General features: G+C 38.1%; 1 protein-coding gene across 5 annotated transcripts in view; it reads left to right on the forward strand.

Annotated features, from left to right (window-relative positions):
• Window positions 1-20,407, forward strand: part of Robo1 (roundabout guidance receptor 1) — a 997,918-nt gene that overhangs the window by 522,858 nt on the left and 454,653 nt on the right. For 4 of the 5 annotated variants that reach the window (XM_029470374.1, XM_029470376.1, XM_029470373.1 and 1 more), the window contains one exon: window positions 12,299-12,382. The exons of the other annotated variant lie outside the window; for it this stretch is intronic. In XM_029470374.1, the coding sequence (XP_029326234.1) occupies window positions 12,299-12,382 (84 nt within the window). The remainder of the gene's footprint in view (window positions 1-12,298; window positions 12,383-20,407) is intronic. 5 annotated transcript variants of the gene reach the window in all.

The raw sequence follows: 20,407 nt of genomic DNA on the forward strand, positions 1-20,407 counted from the left end.
CTGGGAGCTACCTAGACTAGACTAAAGCAACAGAGTCAGACTCCAAGCACAAATTGGTCAGATCATCTGTGAGCCTACTTCTTTAAAATCATAACCATCACTGCACAAATCTTCCTCCTGAGAAGCGTGCAAGGGGTGCAAAGAAAATAACAAATGGCCCTTTAGAAAAGAGAATCACCCCCAGTGGCACTGTGGACTCACACTGAGGGGAAATCAATGCGGGCTGGATGAATGGGGAGGAAGCCTCATTCTCTCCCTGGTACTCGATCCGACACAGCTAATCCCGGTGACCTTTGGAGAAGCTGGAGGCATAAAATGACCCCAATTTTCAAAAGCACAATTAGAATGAAGAGGGCAAGGCCGTGACTGTGGTTAGAAAAGACAGACAATGAAGAGACTGTGGAGAAAATTTGTTCCCTTAGCAGTTAGGGGAATGCAGCCTTGAAATGGCCTTAATAGTCTCAGAGGGATGGCTGTCATGGCTCACCCAACTCTTGAGGCAGGTCAGGTGAAGAGAGATTCTCTCCATTGCTTCAGATTTGATCGTCCTCATATCCAGGCACCAGCCTAACAGATGCAGAAGAGGGCAGATGCTGAAGCCTCTCTGCCACGCAGGGAAATGTTCTCTTTTACCAGTGAAGAAATCTGAATAGTGGATACAGTGTCGGGCTCCGCCTACTCACTTCCCAGTCCCCATTCCTGCCTTAGGAAAGCAATTTCAGTAAACTCTATCTCTATGATCAAAAACCAACCAGGCCATTAGGCAAACTCAATTCCCTAAGCCAAAAGAATGGTGTGGGGATCTTGCTGAGTGTTGAAGTTGGCTATTTGTGCTCTAAGAAGATGCCATGCTGAGCACACAGTAAATATGGCTAAGAGAATATATAGAATTTCAAACCTTATATTCTGTTGAATTTTAAAATATCTCCTCTATAGGCTCTAAATTGTCATGTTAACATAGAAGCAGAGTGGGCATTTTCTCATTAAAAGAGGTTAACATATTTTTTTTTTAGATGTCTGTTTCTGTTTCTAGTGAGAGAAAGCAAGAGAGAGTATAGATTTGGGAGGGTGGGGAGGTAGAGAGATATAAGTATCTGGGAGAACACAGAGGATGAGAAAATATAATCAGAATATATTGTATATAAAACTATCTACTTCCAATAAAAAAGGCAGGAATTATATTTTTTTAAATAAAAATTTTAGTTAACATTTAAAATTTATATCAAAGACTGAAGTTATTTTAGTGTGTTTGTGTTTGTGTGTCAATATGTGGGTACGGGCCCAGAGCCCATGGTGCCTCCAAAAGGTATCAGACTTGGGGCTGAGTTGTAGGCTGCAATGAGTCTCCTCCTGTGAGTGTGGGGAAGAACAGAGTCACCATTCCAGCTCTAAAATGATTTTCAGAGAAACCTTTAATTTGAAATACTTATACTCTTAAATAAACTAACTTACTGATTTCCAACTAGGTGTTCTGGACTGTAATAAAAATCTTTACAGATGGGTGGCTGGGTGGGGGATCACCCTCATAGAATCAGGGGGAGGGGGAAGGAATAGGGGTTTTGTGGAGAGGAAACCAGGAAGGGGGATAACATTTGAAATGTAAATTAATAAAATAACCAATGAAAAATCTTTACAGACTTCCCTCATTTGATTCCTTTGTAACATACCTGTAAAACAGATATGACTTGATATCTTTTACATAGTAGGAACAAAGCCAATGAATAAACAAAGATTTAAAGTAGCTAAAGACACAAGTAGGGTAGTAGCTTCTAAAGAGATTGTCATGTAAAATACCTAAATTAAATAGCAATTAACTACTTAGTTTTAGAGATTCCAAAACACTAAGTATATAATACAATATTTGACTAAATTTAAGAAAGCATTGCATCTAATTGTTACATCATTGATCATGGTTATCAGTGCATCACTTGCCAAGTGGGCTTATTAATACATTTGGGGAAATGAAAAATTGGTGGATTCTATGATAAAATATAATCCAAAGCCAAAGGATAGGACATTGGGGTTGTTGATCAGAGTCTCAGATAGATTCATCTTTTCTCAAATTGTAAAAAAGGAATGATCCTAACTGTTGCTGACTTTCCAGCACAATTTATTTTGATATAGAAGGAACATTTTACTAATTTAGATATTACTATTGTGTCCTTCTTGCCACATGAATGAATTTGAGTGTGCGTTGAGGGCAGCTGGGACACCACCTGTTAGCTGAGTTCAAGCACTATTTAATTACCCCGTGTTGAAGTCACCTTATGCTTTGACTGGAAGGGAATGGGAGGGTAGCAGATGCTAAGCTCAATAAAGAAAAGCCTTTGAGTACCAGGGCAAAGGGGGTGGAGAGAATAACAAAAAAGACCAACAGACGGAGTTGGCCAGAGATACTAAGTAAAATGAACCGGAAACTAACTCTCAGATATAAAGTTCAAGACAGTCAATCTCAGAAGATTAAATCCACCCCAGTAAGGTATCTGTCACATCCCACGTTACTGAGGATTTGATCTGAGGATTGTGCATAAATACAGGACTCAACTGGACAATCGGCTCGGTTTCTAATTATACAAGTTAGTAGTCATCACTCAAAGTTTCCCTGAAAAGCCCTGTGACATTCTTACATCAAACATGCAGACATCAAAGAAAAAAAAAGCAAGTTGTCATGTTGAAGAATAATTTTTCCCCAATTACTTTAAGAGCTGGGCTCTGCCAGTGTTTCTGTGAGAAGCGATCTGGAAACAAATGGTTATAAATTATAAGCATTTCTCCATCAATCGAACAATCTCCATACTGAAAGCCCTCTGTCGTGTTTTGTTGAGTTAAGTGGCATTTAAATGAGTTTTAGAGCTTCTTCTCTGCTTCTTTTTGGTACTCTGTCACAGCTCTATCCCTCAATGTATTTGCTTTCCTAACATTTCACTGCAGTGCTAGCAGAATTGTTACACTTCCATCTCTCGTTCTTGTTGTACCTAAATATGTGTTAGATGTCTACCACTTAATGTTACATTGACCTGATAGAAGCTGACGTGCCTCCAAATCATGTAAACAAAATGATGTTTTGCAGTTTTGTGCACCCTGACATATTTTTCAGAACTCTGGTATTCTTTGAATATTCAAACCTGGAATTTACCATCAACAAACCAAGTACTAATTCCAAATTTACCAATTTCACTTCCATTTCAAGAGACGCCTTGAGAAATAAACGCACTCACTGAAATCAGAGTATATCTGTATTTAATCTATACATCTACCCTGGACACCACCTAAATCAAAGGGAGTTTTCAGAACAAAAATACAGGTTAGTCACCTAACCTGAAGATACTTACAATCCCTTCATGGTTTATTGATGTAACAAATTCTTTCAATTTTAAATTTATTGCTATTCATTACATTTTCTTTGATATATATTGTGTCAATCATATCTCCAAGAAACTGTCTTCTAGGAAAATAGAAGTAAAATATTCACTGAAAGTAAGCAAAAATGTATTTCTTAGATTGTATATCTAAGAAATATATATATGAGAAATCTATAGATCTAAGATATATATAAATCATATAGGTATAAGTATATAATTAAATATGTAAATTAATTAACATTATTATTATATCTATATTAATTAGATATTAATATATATAAAACTTGGGGGAGAAAGATTACACTCTATCCAAAACAGTAACATACTATATACAATTATAAATTAGATATGCAGTGATCACAGTACCATAGATGGGCAAATACAAGTGTCTCAAAATACACATCCATTCATTGAGGAAAGTTACCTCTATCTTGAACTCCTGACTATAGCAAAAGAGTGCCCCAATGTTTCCTGAAATCATGCATTAATATTAGATCAATGTCCGCTTGTCCTTAAGCCTAGCACTAGAGCCAGGCATGCGAAAGAGTGCAAGGACATGTCTTAACAGCCCTTAAATTCATGTCAAAAAAAATATACGTCTGTCATTAAGGAATAGTTTTTAAAAGTAACTGTTGGAAAGAATTTGGATATATTTTAATTTTGCTTAATAGTTTAACTCCCAAACCAATGTATCTAGAAATATTGTATGAACTATGCATTTTAATAACAGTTGTGTATATTTCTTGCTTAAGATCAGCTGACTCCCTTATTAAATATTTTACTATGTCAACAAAGATGGGGAAGAAATCCTGGTGATGTGCTCAAAGAAGCTAAAGAAAAGATTTGTGTAATTGCCTGACCTCATTTTTCACTGTTTAGAGAAAAGTAACCAATCTGGTGTCCCATTTTTTTAATGCGGTATTGAAATTCCTTCTAGTTCCTAGCAGATGACTAAGAAGGCTGGGAGACGACACACAAAGAACAGTATCCTGGAGTCTGAATTCATAGAGATTCAAATTCCCACCCTACAGTTTGCCAGTTGCAAAAGACCAGGAACCAGACCCTCTGTGCTCTTTAGCATCTGCCTCTCAAATATAAGAACACAGTGAGAATCAGCACTTTCATAGTATTGACAGACTATGAAAGTACATGGAGATATAAGTGGACATTGCCATGTTTAAAAATCTTTAAATTATATGACTAATATTTGTGATGACAGTGCAGTTTTTCTGTTTTTTTCTTTCTTTCTTCCTCCCTCCCTTCCTTCCTTCCTTCCTTCCTTCCTTTCTTTCTTTCTTTCTTTCTTTCTTTCTTTCTTTCTTTCTTTCTTTCTTTCTTCATTTAGCATTGTGGTTTATTTTACTAAACCAAGGCTCTCTTAATTATTGTCCACAATAATTTTTATAACCATAGTTCTTCTAAATTTAGAGTAAATGTAAGGAAATTTTTTGATTTTCTGATTGTAGTAAACATAAAGAAGATTGTATACGTTGATAGTGACCATGTTGCTGCTACTTTGAAAAGAGAGTTTATAAAAATGGAGTAGGTGGATAAAGAAAGAATGCATTGGGAAAGCACACATGTTGTGTATAAGGTCTAAAACCCCAGGTACTGAAGTCGGCTACAGTAACCCCAGCACTGGGGGGAAGATATAGGAGGAGTCCGAGAGTTCGCTGGCCAACCAGACTTTCTATTTGGCAAATTTCAGTGAGACTCTGCCTGAAGGAGACAAGGAGAAGACTGACAGAGTGTAACTCCCACATCCTCTTCCACCCTTCACGTGTAGGTGTGATCACCTGCACACAGACATGCACATATATGTAATAGCCGACACAACACAAGAGACAGAAAAAAAATGAGTATGAGCACAGTTTGAGTGACATGTGTCATGGCTGGTGTTCTAAAACAGGGTCCTGCATTTTGGTTGCAGTGTGCATTTAAAAAGTTATTTAGAGATTCGAGGACCCAGAATAGGGGAATGCCAGGGTGGTGAGGCAGGAGAGGGTGGGTGGGTGGATGAGAGAGAACCCTCATAGAGGTAGGGGAGGGGGGATGGGATGGGAGTTTGAGGAGGGATAATATTTGAAAGGCAAATCAATAAAATAACCAATAAAAATTTAAAATGTTAAAAATAAAAAGTTACTTCATTCTCTGAATTTTTTGAGGTGGGTACTAAATACAAACAACTTCTAACATCTATTTTCTCAGTAAATCTCTGTAATGGTCTTCAGATATCTCCCTTAGTCCCACTTGAAATGAATAGAGTAAGTAATAATACATACTAAATAATCATTTTTGACCAGAAATGACACGGGCAGAAGTCAAAATTTAATTTTGATTTGATCCTGTGGGATTCTGATATAGATTAAATAAATCTTTACAATTTTGTATTTAATTTTGTAATTCATTGCCTAGGTTTCTAATTAAATGTTCTCAGTACTTCATTTAAAGGACCCATTCCCTGCATTCCTCTTGATTAGTAGAAAAGAATCGATGAGGATTGATCCAATTTGTAGAACACAATTCTCATATTGATAGTAGTTTGTATTCATTTGCTTTCCCCTAATCTTTTATTAATGGTCATCTTCAAAATGTCAATTAATGCCAAAGTGTGGTGCAGTGATAATTCAAATCTATAAGGAAACGAGTTTAACAATGAACAGTAGACCAAAGGGGAGACTTTTATATTTAAATCCTGTGAAGTGACCCAGACTAAACAGAACAGCACTGTAGAGGGGAATGCTAAGAACAAAAAATTCTCATGTAATTGCAAAGTAACTGAAATTGCTTATATAAACACATGAAACTCCAAATTAATTTGTTCAGCTGGTTATTGTTTGCTAGTTTGTTTACTGAGACAGCTTCAGCCCTGGCTGTCCTGAAACTTTCTGTGTAAACCTGGCTCTACTCAAACTCATACAGATCTGCCATTCACTGCATCCCGAGCAAGTGTATGATCTACTAAACTTACCTTTGAAGTTCCAAATTTGAATATCATAGTTTTTTTTCTCTTGGGCATCTTCATTTCCAAATACTGTAGCACTGTTTACCAAGTGGACATGGTGAACAACTTAGAGGAATATGGATGGTGGACCAGGACCACCCTAGGAAAAGAGCCATCTACACGTGGGAGAGGGAAGAGAAGGGTCATTACAGCGCATTCCAGACTTGGTTAGATGACGTGGTCATCCTACCCCAGTTTTACATCTGTGGTATCCATAGTAGATCGGTTGCTAACATGTGTTGTGTCCTTTTTCTAGCTCCTTGAGCAGTATTTTTCTCCACCATTTAAAGTCAGTATCACCAGGATGCCGCCTCACCATTTTATTAGTGCATAGTCTAATAATAATAGATATTGTTCTCCGTACAGTTGACGTCGGGTTTTAAGTCTGATTGCATATGAGTCAAACTTGGCATATCTAGAAGTGAAACTGTGATAAACAAGGCCATTGTGTTCTCATTCTGAGACACCTACTGTGGGGAGGCTAGGTTTGACTATTAAGCTAAAGTAGAGACTCTCTAAAGTAGCTCTTATCAACATACATTTTCTCCTTACAGTTAACAGGTAATTTCTGAGGTGATACTCTTTGGTACTTGGAAATATACAGTTCTGTAACCTCATTCCACCCCAAATAATTTAGGGCTACTTGTTGCTGGTTAAGTGATATAAACTTCCAGGAGCCTTATTCTGCAATGCAGTGAGTGTTATCAACACGGGATGTGCTGTTGACAATCATTGAAGGCAAATTGGATCTGCTTTCAATATGAATATATTAATTTGTCTTATCAAGGAATTCTAAAATGTACAAGCATTTTAAACTTTGTAGCATGTAATAAGTTGTATATAAAAATATTTTCCATCAATCAAAACATTGAGTGAGTTTTAATTAAATACAAAATTTACTAAAACGGAATGTTTTCTAGTGTTTATTCCATTTATAGTTTTAGTCTTATTAAATATATAAGAGATTGTTTTACATATAATTGTATGTATTATTGGCTCAAGAACGCTATACACATAGAAGATAAAGTCAGGCAAATAATTTTTTTATAAATACTAAAGCTTGTGTTTATTAAGTCTAAGAGTTGTTTGTTCCCCAGATAACAGCATTTACTGAATTATAAAGGAATTAAAATATTATTCACATTTTTGTAAAATAGGTAATACAAACAGAGATCCCAGGAAAAGACTACATCGAAGGGACAGCAAATGAGAGTCCTGTTACTAAGGGAAAGTTTGACACTGCTTCTTGTAGACATAAAGCTGAGTTGGCTGTGAACGATGATTAAACTGTGAGTGGAGCATCCGATTAGATTAGATTAGATTAGATTAGATTAGATTAGATTAGATTAGATTAGATTAGATTAGATTAGATTAGATTAGACTACAACTGAAGCTGAGGGGCAGAGAATCCAAACAGCAGATTTGTTCTTAACAAATGAAACACAGAATTTCCTAACAATGAAACTGGTTGCTTTGGAAGGTAGTGAACACTAGATAGGAACTAGCTTCCCTGGAGGAGTATATCTCACCTGAGTTGGTCATGAAGATCTCCTTGCCTTGTTACTTTATATGTAATATAGGCTTAGGAAAGAGAGAGACAGAGAGAGAGAGACACAGAGAGAGACACACACAGAGAGAGAGACAGAGACAGAGACACAGAGAGAGACACAGAGAGAGAGACACACAGAGAGAGACAGAGAGAGAGAGAAACAGAGAGAGACAGAGACAGACACAGAGAGAGAGAGAGACAGAGTGAGACACACAGAGAGAGACAGAGAGAGAAACAGAGAGAGACAGAGACAGACACAGAGAGAGAGAGACACAGAGAAAGAGACACACAGAGAGAAAATGAGATACAATGCACCCTCTGAGTGTGTTTATAGCACTTTCCCTTCAGTATGTGATACAAGTAGAGAAATGCTTTTCTTCTCGGGCATTTTCCAGTTGTATTTTACTTAGAGCTCATCGCTGATTTAGACTTTGCCTTCGTTGATTCATCTGTTACCTTCAATCCTGTGTAAAAATGAAAAATAAAACACTGACCTGGGGAGTTTACATTTTCATCTTAATAGCATTCCCATGAGAGCTAAAGCCCCCAGAGCCAATGCATTTATAGAAGACATGTAGGCTCACATTAACAAACAGTACCTGCACTGCCTTGAACTCAGGCCTATAGAACTCTAAACTCAGAATCTAGAGAAGGGCCCTCCTACAAATATGCTAAATATACACAAAATAACCTCTCTCCTCTTTATCTTCTAGCCTGTGGCTCAGTAGTCAATACTACTTAATAACAACAGGCACACACACACACACAAATTAAGTATCTATCTTTTGATCCATCATTCAGCTTCCAGCTCACACAGAGTGAATCAATGGGGTATTTTATATTATTGTTATCTTTTGACAAGAAGGAGGAAGAGAAGGAAGAAAAATTAGTGAAGTTAGTAAAAATGGCACCTTGGCTTTCCTTTCGGCCCAGCATGTCTTTAATTAAGGGCAGTACTAGCTGGGCAGGATGGACTTTGTAGATATGGTAAAATTGATTGATTAATACACAGCCTAATCTTTTCTAAGCCTAAAAGGCGGCTGCAGCCTGGTGGATAGAAACTAGCAGGAAAGTTTACAGAGCACCAAGGGTCAGGTAAGAGGAGGTTTCATTTTCCCCTTTAAGTAGATTTAAGCAACTCAATTCAATGATACTGGACTCACTTTCCTTATTTCCATGGATTTTAAGAAAATAATTTACATTTCCAGGAGGGCATCAGTAGTCACAAAAACATAGAAACCTATACCACAGTTTTCTGATACTAGCTAAACAAGGAAACTTAATTTGGTCATAGATTTGGAAGAATGCTATCCTGTTTGCTATCCTGTTTTAAACAAACTGATTAGAAGTGGAACAGCCACCTTAAATTAACTAAGTGAATTTCTCTACTATCCCTTCATAATTAAGTGGAAGGGTTTGCCTTGACTGTGCTTGTTACTAAAACTAATCCATAAAACTAAGGTGACTCTGCATACACCGTGCTTTTTTTAAATAATATTTGAGAAGGCAGGGTTGCACCCTTCCTTAAAAGCCTTTTAATACACATGAACAGCATTGGTCATTGCTATTCATCTCTGTGGGCCAGCCTCTATTTAAACCCCTTGAGTGAGGTTACTTAGTTTGTTGTCCAGCAGTGTAGTACCTAATGCTGCCCCCAAATTACCCAATGAGACCCACGTCTCAGCCTGTCTAGAGGATGGAACACACATGTCTGACCTAAGCTGTCCATGTATTTAGCATGTTCACAAGCTGCAGGGCTAAAGAGCTGCCGTGCACTGCCTGACCATTTCCAAAGTCACTATTGAGACTAAACATGACAAAGCCATCCCTAGAGAGACAAGAATAAATAAAGCAAAGTGATTATGCCCCCGTGTCTTTCTGCACAGCTCTAAAGCCTACTCTTCTGCATTTAACCACAACAGTTTCATCCTTTGGCACATGTGGTAGGAAGCACAGAGAGAAAAAAAAAAATGGGTGGGAACAGCAGGTAGCTCCTTGTAAACTTGTGATGGATTTCTTATTACGTGTTAAAAATTGTGACGTCACTCATGAATAGCTCTGCCTGTGACAAAATGTGTTGCCCTAACTAAAAAACAAGGCAGAGAGACAAAAATGAGCGCTGCCTGGGATGTTCCTCCGCTACTCTCTCTCTTTCCTAAGCTCACAGCTGTTCTTCCCATGCAAGAGGGTAGAATCCTCTGCAGATGCTGTTTAAGGTAATAGAAGCCCACAGAGCACTCTACCTTGAATGACTTCACACTCTTTGACTTAGAAGGTGTAGTCTTTATTGTTTCTCGATCTACTTATCAGCAGCGACACAATAGGTGATGGTCCAAGTTTCTTAGCACATATAGATATTGTTATGTTTTATTAAAAAAGAGAAGAGGCCAGGGAAGGTTTTGGTATAGGCGCAGTATGGTGAGGTGGGAGCCATGCTGAGGCGTTCCTTTCCCTTGAGGTACCAGCCATAGACAGATACAGTATGGGATAGAGTTTATTTAGGGCATGGGAAGTGGAGTTAGGAAGGAAGGACATGGGAAGTGGAGTTAGGAAGGGAGTAGAGCCAGATTTTTTGGGGGGGGGGAAAGGGAGGGAAGGAATAAGGGAGGGAAGGAGAGAGGGAGAGGGAGATGGGGGAGGGAGGAAGGAGAGAGAGAGAGAGAGAGAGAGAGAGAGAGAGAGAGAGAAGGCTGGCCAGGCAGGAACCCATCAAGAGAGAGGGGTCAGGGAGAGAAGGGGTAGAGAGTAAGAGTGTACGAGAGTAAGAGTGTACGAGAATAAGAGGGAGAGAAGTGGGCAAACAGCCCTCCCCTTTTTTTCTTTTTTCTTTTTATTAGATATTTTTCTTTATTTACATTTCAAATACCCCTTTCCTGGTTCCCACTCCAAAAACCCCCTTTCCCCTCCCCTCCCCCTTCTCACCAACCCACCCACTCCTGCTTCCTGGCCCTGGCATTCCCCTACACTGAGCCATAGAGCCTTCACAGGACCAAGGCCCTCTCCTCCCATTGATGACCAACTAGGCCATCCTCTGCTACATATGCAGCTGGAGCCATGAGTTCCACCATGTATACTCTTTGGTTGGTGGTTTAGTCCCTGGGCTTGCTGACAGGAGCCTGATAAAGCTGTCTCCTGAGAGGCTCTGCCAGTGCCTGACAAATACTGAAGTGGATGCTCACAGCCATCCGATGGACTGAGCACAGGTTCCCCAATGGAGGAGCTAGAGAAAGGTCCTCAAGGAGCTGAAGGGGTTTGCAGCCCCACAGGAGGAACAACAGTATCACCTAACCAGTATCCCCCCAGAGCTCCCAGGGACTTAAACCACCAACCAAAGGGCCCCTTTTACAGTAAACCAGACATACCTGCCAGGTAACTGTGGGGCGGAGCCTAGAAGGAATGCTAACAGATATGACCCAACCACGTCCCCAGACTACTGTCACCCACAAACCACGTCCCCAGACTACTGCCACCCACAGGCTGATCTGCTGCTGATTACCAGACCTGAGTGCTGCGTTCAGCCCCATCTCTAAAATTCTGCATAGAAAAAAAAAATGTGTAATTCCAAAAACATTAAAATTCATTTCTCCTTGAGAAAATTAAGAATACATAGATGGTAATACTTACATGCTAGGTTGCAATAAAGACTATTAAGCAATCTGGGATGCCTTTAAGTATTCAAAGAAAAAAAATATTCCAAGTCAGGTGCTGTTTTACCCAGACACTCATTCAATTTTTCTCAGTTCTATTCTAGGAGAAATCGTTGTCTTCCAAAGACATAGGATGTGCTTGGCTTTCTTTACTGTTTTTTTTTTCTTTTTTTTTTTTCTTCATCTTCTTTCTGAGGGAAAAATAGTGGAGCATTTTTCTACCGGTTTTCCTTCTGCCTTCACAAGACCCTTACCAGCTCCCTCCTGCTCTCATCTGAAGTACTGTCCCTGGAGTCTGTAATTGCCAGGAGATGAAGCGATGATGGGGAGTGATCACAGTCAATAGCTTTGATTAACAATAAGGTAGAAAATTAGCAATGCTAGCATCCAGCCACCCTGCCCTCTCCCTCCGTCCATATGCTCCCTCAGTCATGCTGGCGGCCTCACAGAGGGCAGTCAGAGCCAGTCGCCAGCTTTGAAGTGCAGCAAAGGTGCAGGCAGAGCAGAGAATTAGGGAAATTAAGGGGAAAAAAAGAAGAAACTGTAAGCATGGTGCTGAGACCTACACAGGGCTCAGTGTGCTGCAGGAAGGGCAAGGAAGACGTGTGCTGTGTGTTGTCCTTGTGTGTTTTTCTGTCACATGTGGATTTACTTGTGTCTGGACATGCTGTGATCGAAATGGCAACGACTGTTACTTCTGTGACCCCATCAGCAGCTCTGGTGTTGTTTCCGACAGACCCTGAGGACCTAGAGAGGGGGAACGACAACGGGACGCCAGCCCCCACCTCTGATAACGATGACAATTCGCTGGGCTACACAGGTAGAGTGTCTCTTTCCCGAATGCTAACTTGAAATGCTAACCCTGTAATGTTTCCACCTCCATCCATCATCAGCCACCTGTGCAAAATTTCTAACCATCCCTGCTTCCAGCTCACAGCCACAGCTTCTAGTCCTCATTTTCCACACTCCACTCTTTCCTTGCAGAGTCTTAACTGCAACTGTAAATACATTGGAGGACAGAGTTGTGCATTTAAAGTGCAGGCATAGCGGCTGGCTACTTTTAATAGTATAGAAAGTTTATCGTTCTGCAACTCAAATGTCGTAAACCTGTGAAAAAGAGAAAATTTTCATAGTTTTAATATTTCATGAAATTAGCTTCAGCAAAAGGTAAGACAACCTACAAGTGATCGCATTTCAAAATTAGCTGTACTTTTAAGCAAACTCTTAAATGTGGCAGCATTCATACTGACAAACTCTGGGTTTTGTTTGGATGGAGGCATTGTTGTCTTGACAAGCAATCTCTTCTGAAATAGATACATGTATACATCAGAAGTGCAGATTAAATCTGAGAGTAATTTACATACAAAACTCTAAGAATGATCATTCTGAAAAAAACGATAATGTTACCGGCATAATTTCTAAGTAGAGTTAGAAGAGTAATTGTGTAAATGACACAATTATAGTCTCTGAGATTATTTGACTGAAAATTTAGACAAGGCTAAAGAATAAAGGGTACCACTTAAGCCCTACTGAATCAGATAATAGTATAACAAGGGCTGGAGGGATAGTCTTTATTTTGAGGTGGTTGCTGGCAGGACTCTCCACAGAGACTGCTAGGCTGTGTGCTGGGGTAAGCTAGAGAGAGGAGGGATACAGTGGAGATGGGCTCTAAGAGAGCATGTGTCTGTGTCCTTACGATTTTGTACAGGACTGTGCAAAACAGAGTGAGCCAGGGAACACATTTCACTTCGTTATAAAGCAATGTCCCGACAATTTACCTTAGAAACATCTTCTGTGTCTTCATATAAATATTACACTTCACCCTTACCCCAATCTTTGCTTTTGAATACTTGGAATACAAACCAAAATTCACATTTAAAAATTGAACATGCTTGTATTTCTCTATTCCTGAGGAGTCCTCTTGTTTTCCTCCTGAGTATAGAGAGCATATGAGTAACTGACCAAAGTTGATGGTGATGGTAAGTTTGTGATTCTTTTCCAGAAATGGAGCAAGAGAAGGAAGTAAAGATGGCCTCCTAACATCACACACAAACCAGGGTACTTTGTGTTTGTGAAAGGAGGAATTGGAGATAGCAATCCTTTTGGGGTGTTCTCATCAGCATATGTCTCCTCCCTTGGACTCATTCTAACTGGATAAGCTGCATTGTTTAGATATATTAATGGGGTTTCTTTGTCTTTTATAGCTCTCCTGAATGTTATATATAAATCATGTTACAGCATTGAATTAAGAGTGCTTAAATAACAAAGCGCTTAATGTTAAGTGCTGCATTTAAATATTTTTATTTCTATGTATTTTCTCCCTTGAGGGACTATCACAGTGAAATTGATGTGGAGTAATAAACTTATAGAGTTATATTTATTTCCTACAAGGAAACAAATTAAAGCAATAAAAAATTGCAAAGTGAATAAAAATTAATCATCAGAATCATCTTATTTTTTTCTTGAGACTATAACTGAATCATTTACTTGCGAAGAGAATTTACTCATATATTTGTTATAGGTAATATTTGGTAATTCAGCAACGCTTTCATGCTCTGTGGATTAAGGACATACCTTATTTCACTTTTATGTAAATAGTTATTTATTGTTTTATTTATTCATTAAATTAGCTACTGAAATTGGTAAGAGGAATTAAGTTAAAAAATGTTTTACCCACTTGATGTTTATGTTATAAAAAACATCATAGGCTTAGGCATTGCATGAAATTGCCTTTTTCTTTTATATATATTTGGGTGTGTGTGTTTGTGTGTGTGTGTGTTTGTGTGTGTGTGTTTGTGTGTGTGTGTGTGTGTGTGTTTGTGTGTGTGAGAGAGAAAGAGAGAGAGAGAGAGAGAGATTCTACAACCTCAGAAAAGAAATGCTAGAATCTTTATATATTAGAGAATATTCATTCATAGGAAAGTGAGATGTCCTATACATTAAGAAAGTACTTTTCATATTTAATATAAATTACCTGTAGTTTTAAACATCCAGAGTTCAGTAATCCTTCACATATAATAAATATGATTCAAGGAGCAAAAGGTACCTTTTGAGCAACACAGAAGTTAAGTCCTGAGTTTGAACTGGTTTCAAAGCACACTTCCTTTAAACTTAACCAGAAAAACTACCAGGAAGTATGCACGCACCAGCACTGCATTTTACACAGCACTTCTAAGTGGGAATACAAACGTATCCGGTGTCTTGTTAGTATTTGTTTGTTTATTTTACTTAGATGACAAGTAAGAATTCCCCAATATTTTATATGCATGTGTTAAAAATAATATGTACAAATTTGAAAGACAGTGTTAAGAGATGCAAAACAACCTCTTAAAATGGCCATGCGCTTAAAATTCAAATTCACACCTACCCACGCCTTACCTATTTAATTTTGAACAATTTTTTTAAAGACAAATAGCAATCACTACACCGAGTTTGCTACACTAACACTTGCTTTCTCTGCCTCTCAAATCATTTGGGACCATCCCTGTCCAACTGACCTGTCTTAGACTCTGGATCTCTAGTCATACACATGAATTTATGTTTTCATTAACAACCTAGTTAACAAATGTTAATCTCTTTTACGAGTTGCCTTTTATATCAAATATTCTGCTTATCTAAACTGTTGAAGTGATTTACTTTAGAGAATTGGGTAGAGTGGAAATGCAGAGTTTGGAGGCAGAAATATATTGATTGCTCTTTTCCTTATCTGTAGCTAGTGATATAAGGTCATGTAATGTTTTCAAATATTTCAGTTTCACTCTTAGCGATCAATAAATGCAAAGCAGTTTCTAAGGTGGCACCATAGTGGGTTATTAAAATGGACTTGTGCATTATTTATAGTGAAATAGCCCATTTCCTGTTTAACCAAGCATGGCATAAATATTAGGGGTTATTTAACAGTTCACAGCATATAGCCTTTGTCATGAGAACAAGGTAGCTAGGATTTCAAATTAGCACTTTATGGGATCAGACACAAGCCCAAAGAGGCTGAATACATAACCATCAATGGCTTTTTCAAAATTTCTCAAAGGAGTACATTGATACTTGATTATGCAAAATCTCAATATTGTTGAAAATAGGAAAAAATGTAATATGTATGAGAATTTACATTTCTGGAATAGACATACTCCATGTGAGACTTACATCATCTTTTGTGAAAATTTCAATCATAAATAAATCAAAGCTTATCCATAGTAAATATTTTTAAAAGTGGAAGCCAATATTCCCTAGTAGCATTCATAATATAGTTAGAAAACATTAATTAGAAAAAATTCAAACAACATTTTGCATAAGAGAAAAATCTATAAGTTTATGTATATAGTTTACTAAGTATATTCTTTGTCCCCATCTCTACATAATAAAACAAAGATAATGTCCTCATCACAACAGATAAGGGGATCCTGCTGCTTTGATAATAGCAGATTGGGAAAATGCAAATTTGCATATTTAAAAACCAAAAACTAAGAATCAGGGTTATGTCCATGTCAAAGTTAAATCTAACCAAGAATTGCCAAAAATGCCCAAGTAATTACAAATGAGATTAAAGTCTTCTACTCCTTAGTAGCACATCCATGTAAACTTTGTTTATAGTTTCTTTCAAAGTAATATATATATAAACCTTATATAGAAAAGCAATATCCTTATCAAATTACATGTTACCCTGAACAAACACAATGGGATCTCCAAACCAGATTCTGGAATCTCACCTGTGAACTATTATTAAATAAGGAGGGTGCTGATTCTTAGGTCTCCCTATATTGTGTGTGTGGGGTGTGTGTGTGTGTGTGCATACACCCTGGATGGCTTTATGTATGTGGGCATGTGAATGTGGTGTCTCTGTGTGTCTCTGTGTGTATGTGCATGTTTATATGGGTACAAGTCCACATGAGCCACACTGGGCATAACTGAAGGTCATAGAGCCAAATCTGGTCTTTGCCTTCCAGTGTCTTTGGGTTTTTAATATGCTATTATGCACACCAACATAGCTGATCTACAAGTTTCCTGGTATTTCCTGTCTCCACTTCCTACCTCACAGTAGGACTACTGGATTATAGGCACATGCGACCATGCCCAGGTTGACTGGTTTTGTTGTCGATTTTTGTTGTTGTTGTTGTTGTTATTACTGGTTTGTTTTTTGTTTTGTTTTTTTCTGTATTTGAACTCATTTCCAGTACAGGGCATTACCCAGGTCTTGTCTCCATACATTCTTAATTTCCTAATTTCACAGGTAAAATCAAATGAAAACTCCATTTTTCTACATAATTTTTTTAAATTTATGCCTCGATATAAATAACCAGCATTTATAATTGTTTTCTGAGTGCAGGGCATTTTTAGGAGTGCTTAATAGGCAGCAACTCCTTACTCCTTTTAATCCTGCCTCGCAGGACAACAACTCTAGAAGTGAGTTAACCCAAGGTTCTTGCTGTATAAACTTCACAGCATCTTTAAGTTAAATAAGATTGAGCCTTTTATCTGCATATAAGCATCTAGTCAGGAATGAAACAGCTCAGCAGTGCTCTGAGCACCCACATGAGTATCTCACAACCTTATGACCTCATTTCCAGAAAAACCAACACTCCCTTCTTGTCTCTATCATCTTCTGTATGCATGCAGTGTACGTATATACAAATACACCAAATAAAATAAATCTTAAAAATAAAAAGTTAGGGGCTGGAGAGATGGCTCAGTGGTTACGAACACTGACTTCCCTTCCAGAGGCCCTCAGTTCAATTCCCAGCAACCACATGGTGGCTCCCAAGCATCCGTAATGGGACCAGATGGCTCCTTCTGGTGTGTCTGAAGAGAGTGACAGTGTAGTCATAGACATAAAGTAAATAAAATAAACAACAAAAACACAAACTTGTCAAAACTTGATTTGGGGAGGAAGGTCCCATGTAATAGCTCCTGAGTGGTTGCTTTGCTTTGAAATTTTGAAAAGTTGCTGTTAATTTTAAAGACTATATATTCAAGTGTATGTTGGTAGTACCATCTTCCAAAGGAAAAGGCATGCATGCATTTTTGTTAAGTAAACTTACATCCAGACACACAATGCTATACACGAATAATTGAGATTAAAACTATGACAGAGCAATGTTGATGGATGATGTCTCTCAAAGTTCTCCTCCTCCATGCAAGTAATGACGGCTGAGAAGAGACAGAGAAACTAAGTCTGCTAGCAATCACGGCTTCTGATTAGTTAGCCAACTCCAACTATTGCCAAAACACACGTACAAATGAGCCACACTGAATGAACTAGCATCTTGTAGTTTTAAAGGTATGCGTGTGTCTATGTGTCTGTGCATGTGTGTGTATGTTTCTTTTTTTTTTTTTTTTGACTCAAAAGGTAGTTTATTCATGACTGAAGCTCTTATCTTGGCAAAGAATTACATTTTCCATGCATCTTTTTTTATTTTTTAATTAGGTATTTATTTCATTTACATTTCCAATGCTATCACAAAAGTCCCCACTCCCTCCCCCACACCCTCCCCCACCCACTCACTCCCACTTCTTGGCCCTGGCGTTCCCCTGTACTGAGGAATATAAAGATTGCACAGTGTTCAGCATCCTTGATCATCATGGAAATATGTGTGTGTTTCTGTGTGTCAGTGTGTGTAAACAATAATAAAAAAAAAGAGATCATGATTTGAGAAGGAATTGGGGTGGAGAGAGCGTTAAAGAAGTTGGAGGAAGGAGTGTGTGGGGTATTCTGTAAATACAGAATTCATGTGAAATGGCATATGAAAAGGAAATTTACAAAAGGCATGGTGGCACATGTCTGTAATCTCAGCACTTGGGAGATGGAGGCAGGTGGATCTCTGAGTATACACACACACACACACACACACACACACACACACACAACTACCAGAAAAAAATCAACAATTTTTTTAAATAAATAACTTTTGATTTGTCGCATCTACAACTAAGTCATTGGCCAATCTGAAAATCCAGAATGAAACGTCTGTTATTCACTAATTATATGAGGAAATGAAGACTGAAGCTGAACCATTCTGGGCCTTGACCATAGAACGTGGCTTTGGAAAGGACTCTTTCCTCATCTGGAAAGACAAGTGCCAAGCTCAGAACACCTGCCCAAAGCCCTGGGCAGACTGCAATCGCAGTGCTGTGTAGAGGCTTTTTGAGATCACTCTCCTTATTGTATTTAGTTGTTTGACTTAGAGAAAGGAAATATTCTTTGAAATTTCACCGGTATCTCTTCAAAAAAAAAAAAAAACCAAAAGGGAATTACCTAGCCTTAACTAATTTCTAATGTTTACAAGGATGTTAAATCAACAATAAGTTTACTTCACTAAGTAATATAAATTTTCTTTCACAGTTAGTGAAAAGCAGCCCAATTTCAGCTTATCATAAAAGACTTAGTACTTGAAGGACTATGCAACAAGCATGTGTGCATTCGCTATACAATTCAGACATTTAACTGGTACTTTATATTGGCCAAGAAATATATAGTATTTTCATGAATTCCTTCAGAACTTCATACAGTACATTTTGATCATATTTATTCTCTAATCCTACTAAATCCACTCCCATCCCTTTAATTTCCCAGCTTCCTGTTCCCCAACACATACCCAAGGAAACTAAGGCATCAGTTGCAGGTTGGTACACCAGCTGTTGGTGTGGAACTGATAACAAGTTTTCAGTAACAGGTAACACCAAAAGGTACCATAGAAGTACCATAGCAAGTCATATCTTACATAAGCGTCTCATGCCAGATGGACTGGACTGGGTTACACAGCCATTCTGTGAGATTTAGCATCTTGACATGAACTTTCCTAGTTACAGCTATAACTAACCTTAAATTGGTTTCATGGTCACATGGACACTCCTAATTTTCAACATAGTGGAGGATAGGAATCTGGTATGGCTCTTAGAGAAGAAGGCCCTAGAAATACTACAGTCTAGCCAATAGCCATGGCTAGACTAACAATGTGGACGATGATTTCCATCTTCTTCGAACACATACCACTGGGAGAGACAGAACCTTCATCTGAGTGATAAACCACCCTCATGGCCATGGAACAGAAGCCACTGAATGCTCAGTTGGTCCTCCTCCTCTCACGGAACCTATTATTACTCCTTTCAATTATTTAGTCAAAGAAATTTTTCCTTCAGAATCAGTGCTGTATGGGATTAGCTGACACAGACTAAGGAGCTTGATAAGGACAAGAGTCTGAATTAAGAACACTCATGCACAAACATCTATTCTCATGGAGAAGAGAGATCACTTCTCCATCCCTATGTAAAAGAATTAAGTTGAATTATCTGACTTGTGTGGACACCATGGGATGCTATACTATACTAATGGTTCAGTGTTATTCTGGTCACAGGTAATAAGCAATCAGCACTATTGGTAGCCACTTGACTTTTAAAGGAATTGCCATGGCTTGATTCTAATACATGATTTGTATTTCTACTGTCTTTGGAAAGTTTTTCATTAGGCAATCAATACATGTGAGCAGTGAAGAAAAAAATTAAATCACATTTGCAGAATATTACTGACTATGTGCGGATTATATACAAGATGATTTAGAAGAATTCATTTAAAAATTAATACCCTCAGAGTTTGAAATCATTTCTGAGGACCTATTTCACATCTCTATCTGAGAATTATTTTTGGCTCATGTTTCAACTTCTGTTATTTAGTACAGCAAGCATCTTCCCAACTCATTACCCACTTTTACTGAATCAATCTAGAATGTTTCCAGAGAAAGTATGTGACCAGTTAGTTCTTCTTCTTCTTCTTCTTCTTCTTCTTCTTCTTCTTCTTCTTCTTCTTCTTCTTCTTCTTCTTCTTCTTCTTCTTCTTCTTCTTCTTCTTCTTCTT

Source organism: Mus caroli, chromosome 16 (assembly GCF_900094665.2).
Source record: "Mus caroli chromosome 16, CAROLI_EIJ_v1.1, whole genome shotgun sequence".
Lineage (NCBI taxonomy): Eukaryota > Metazoa > Chordata > Mammalia > Rodentia > Muridae > Mus > Mus caroli.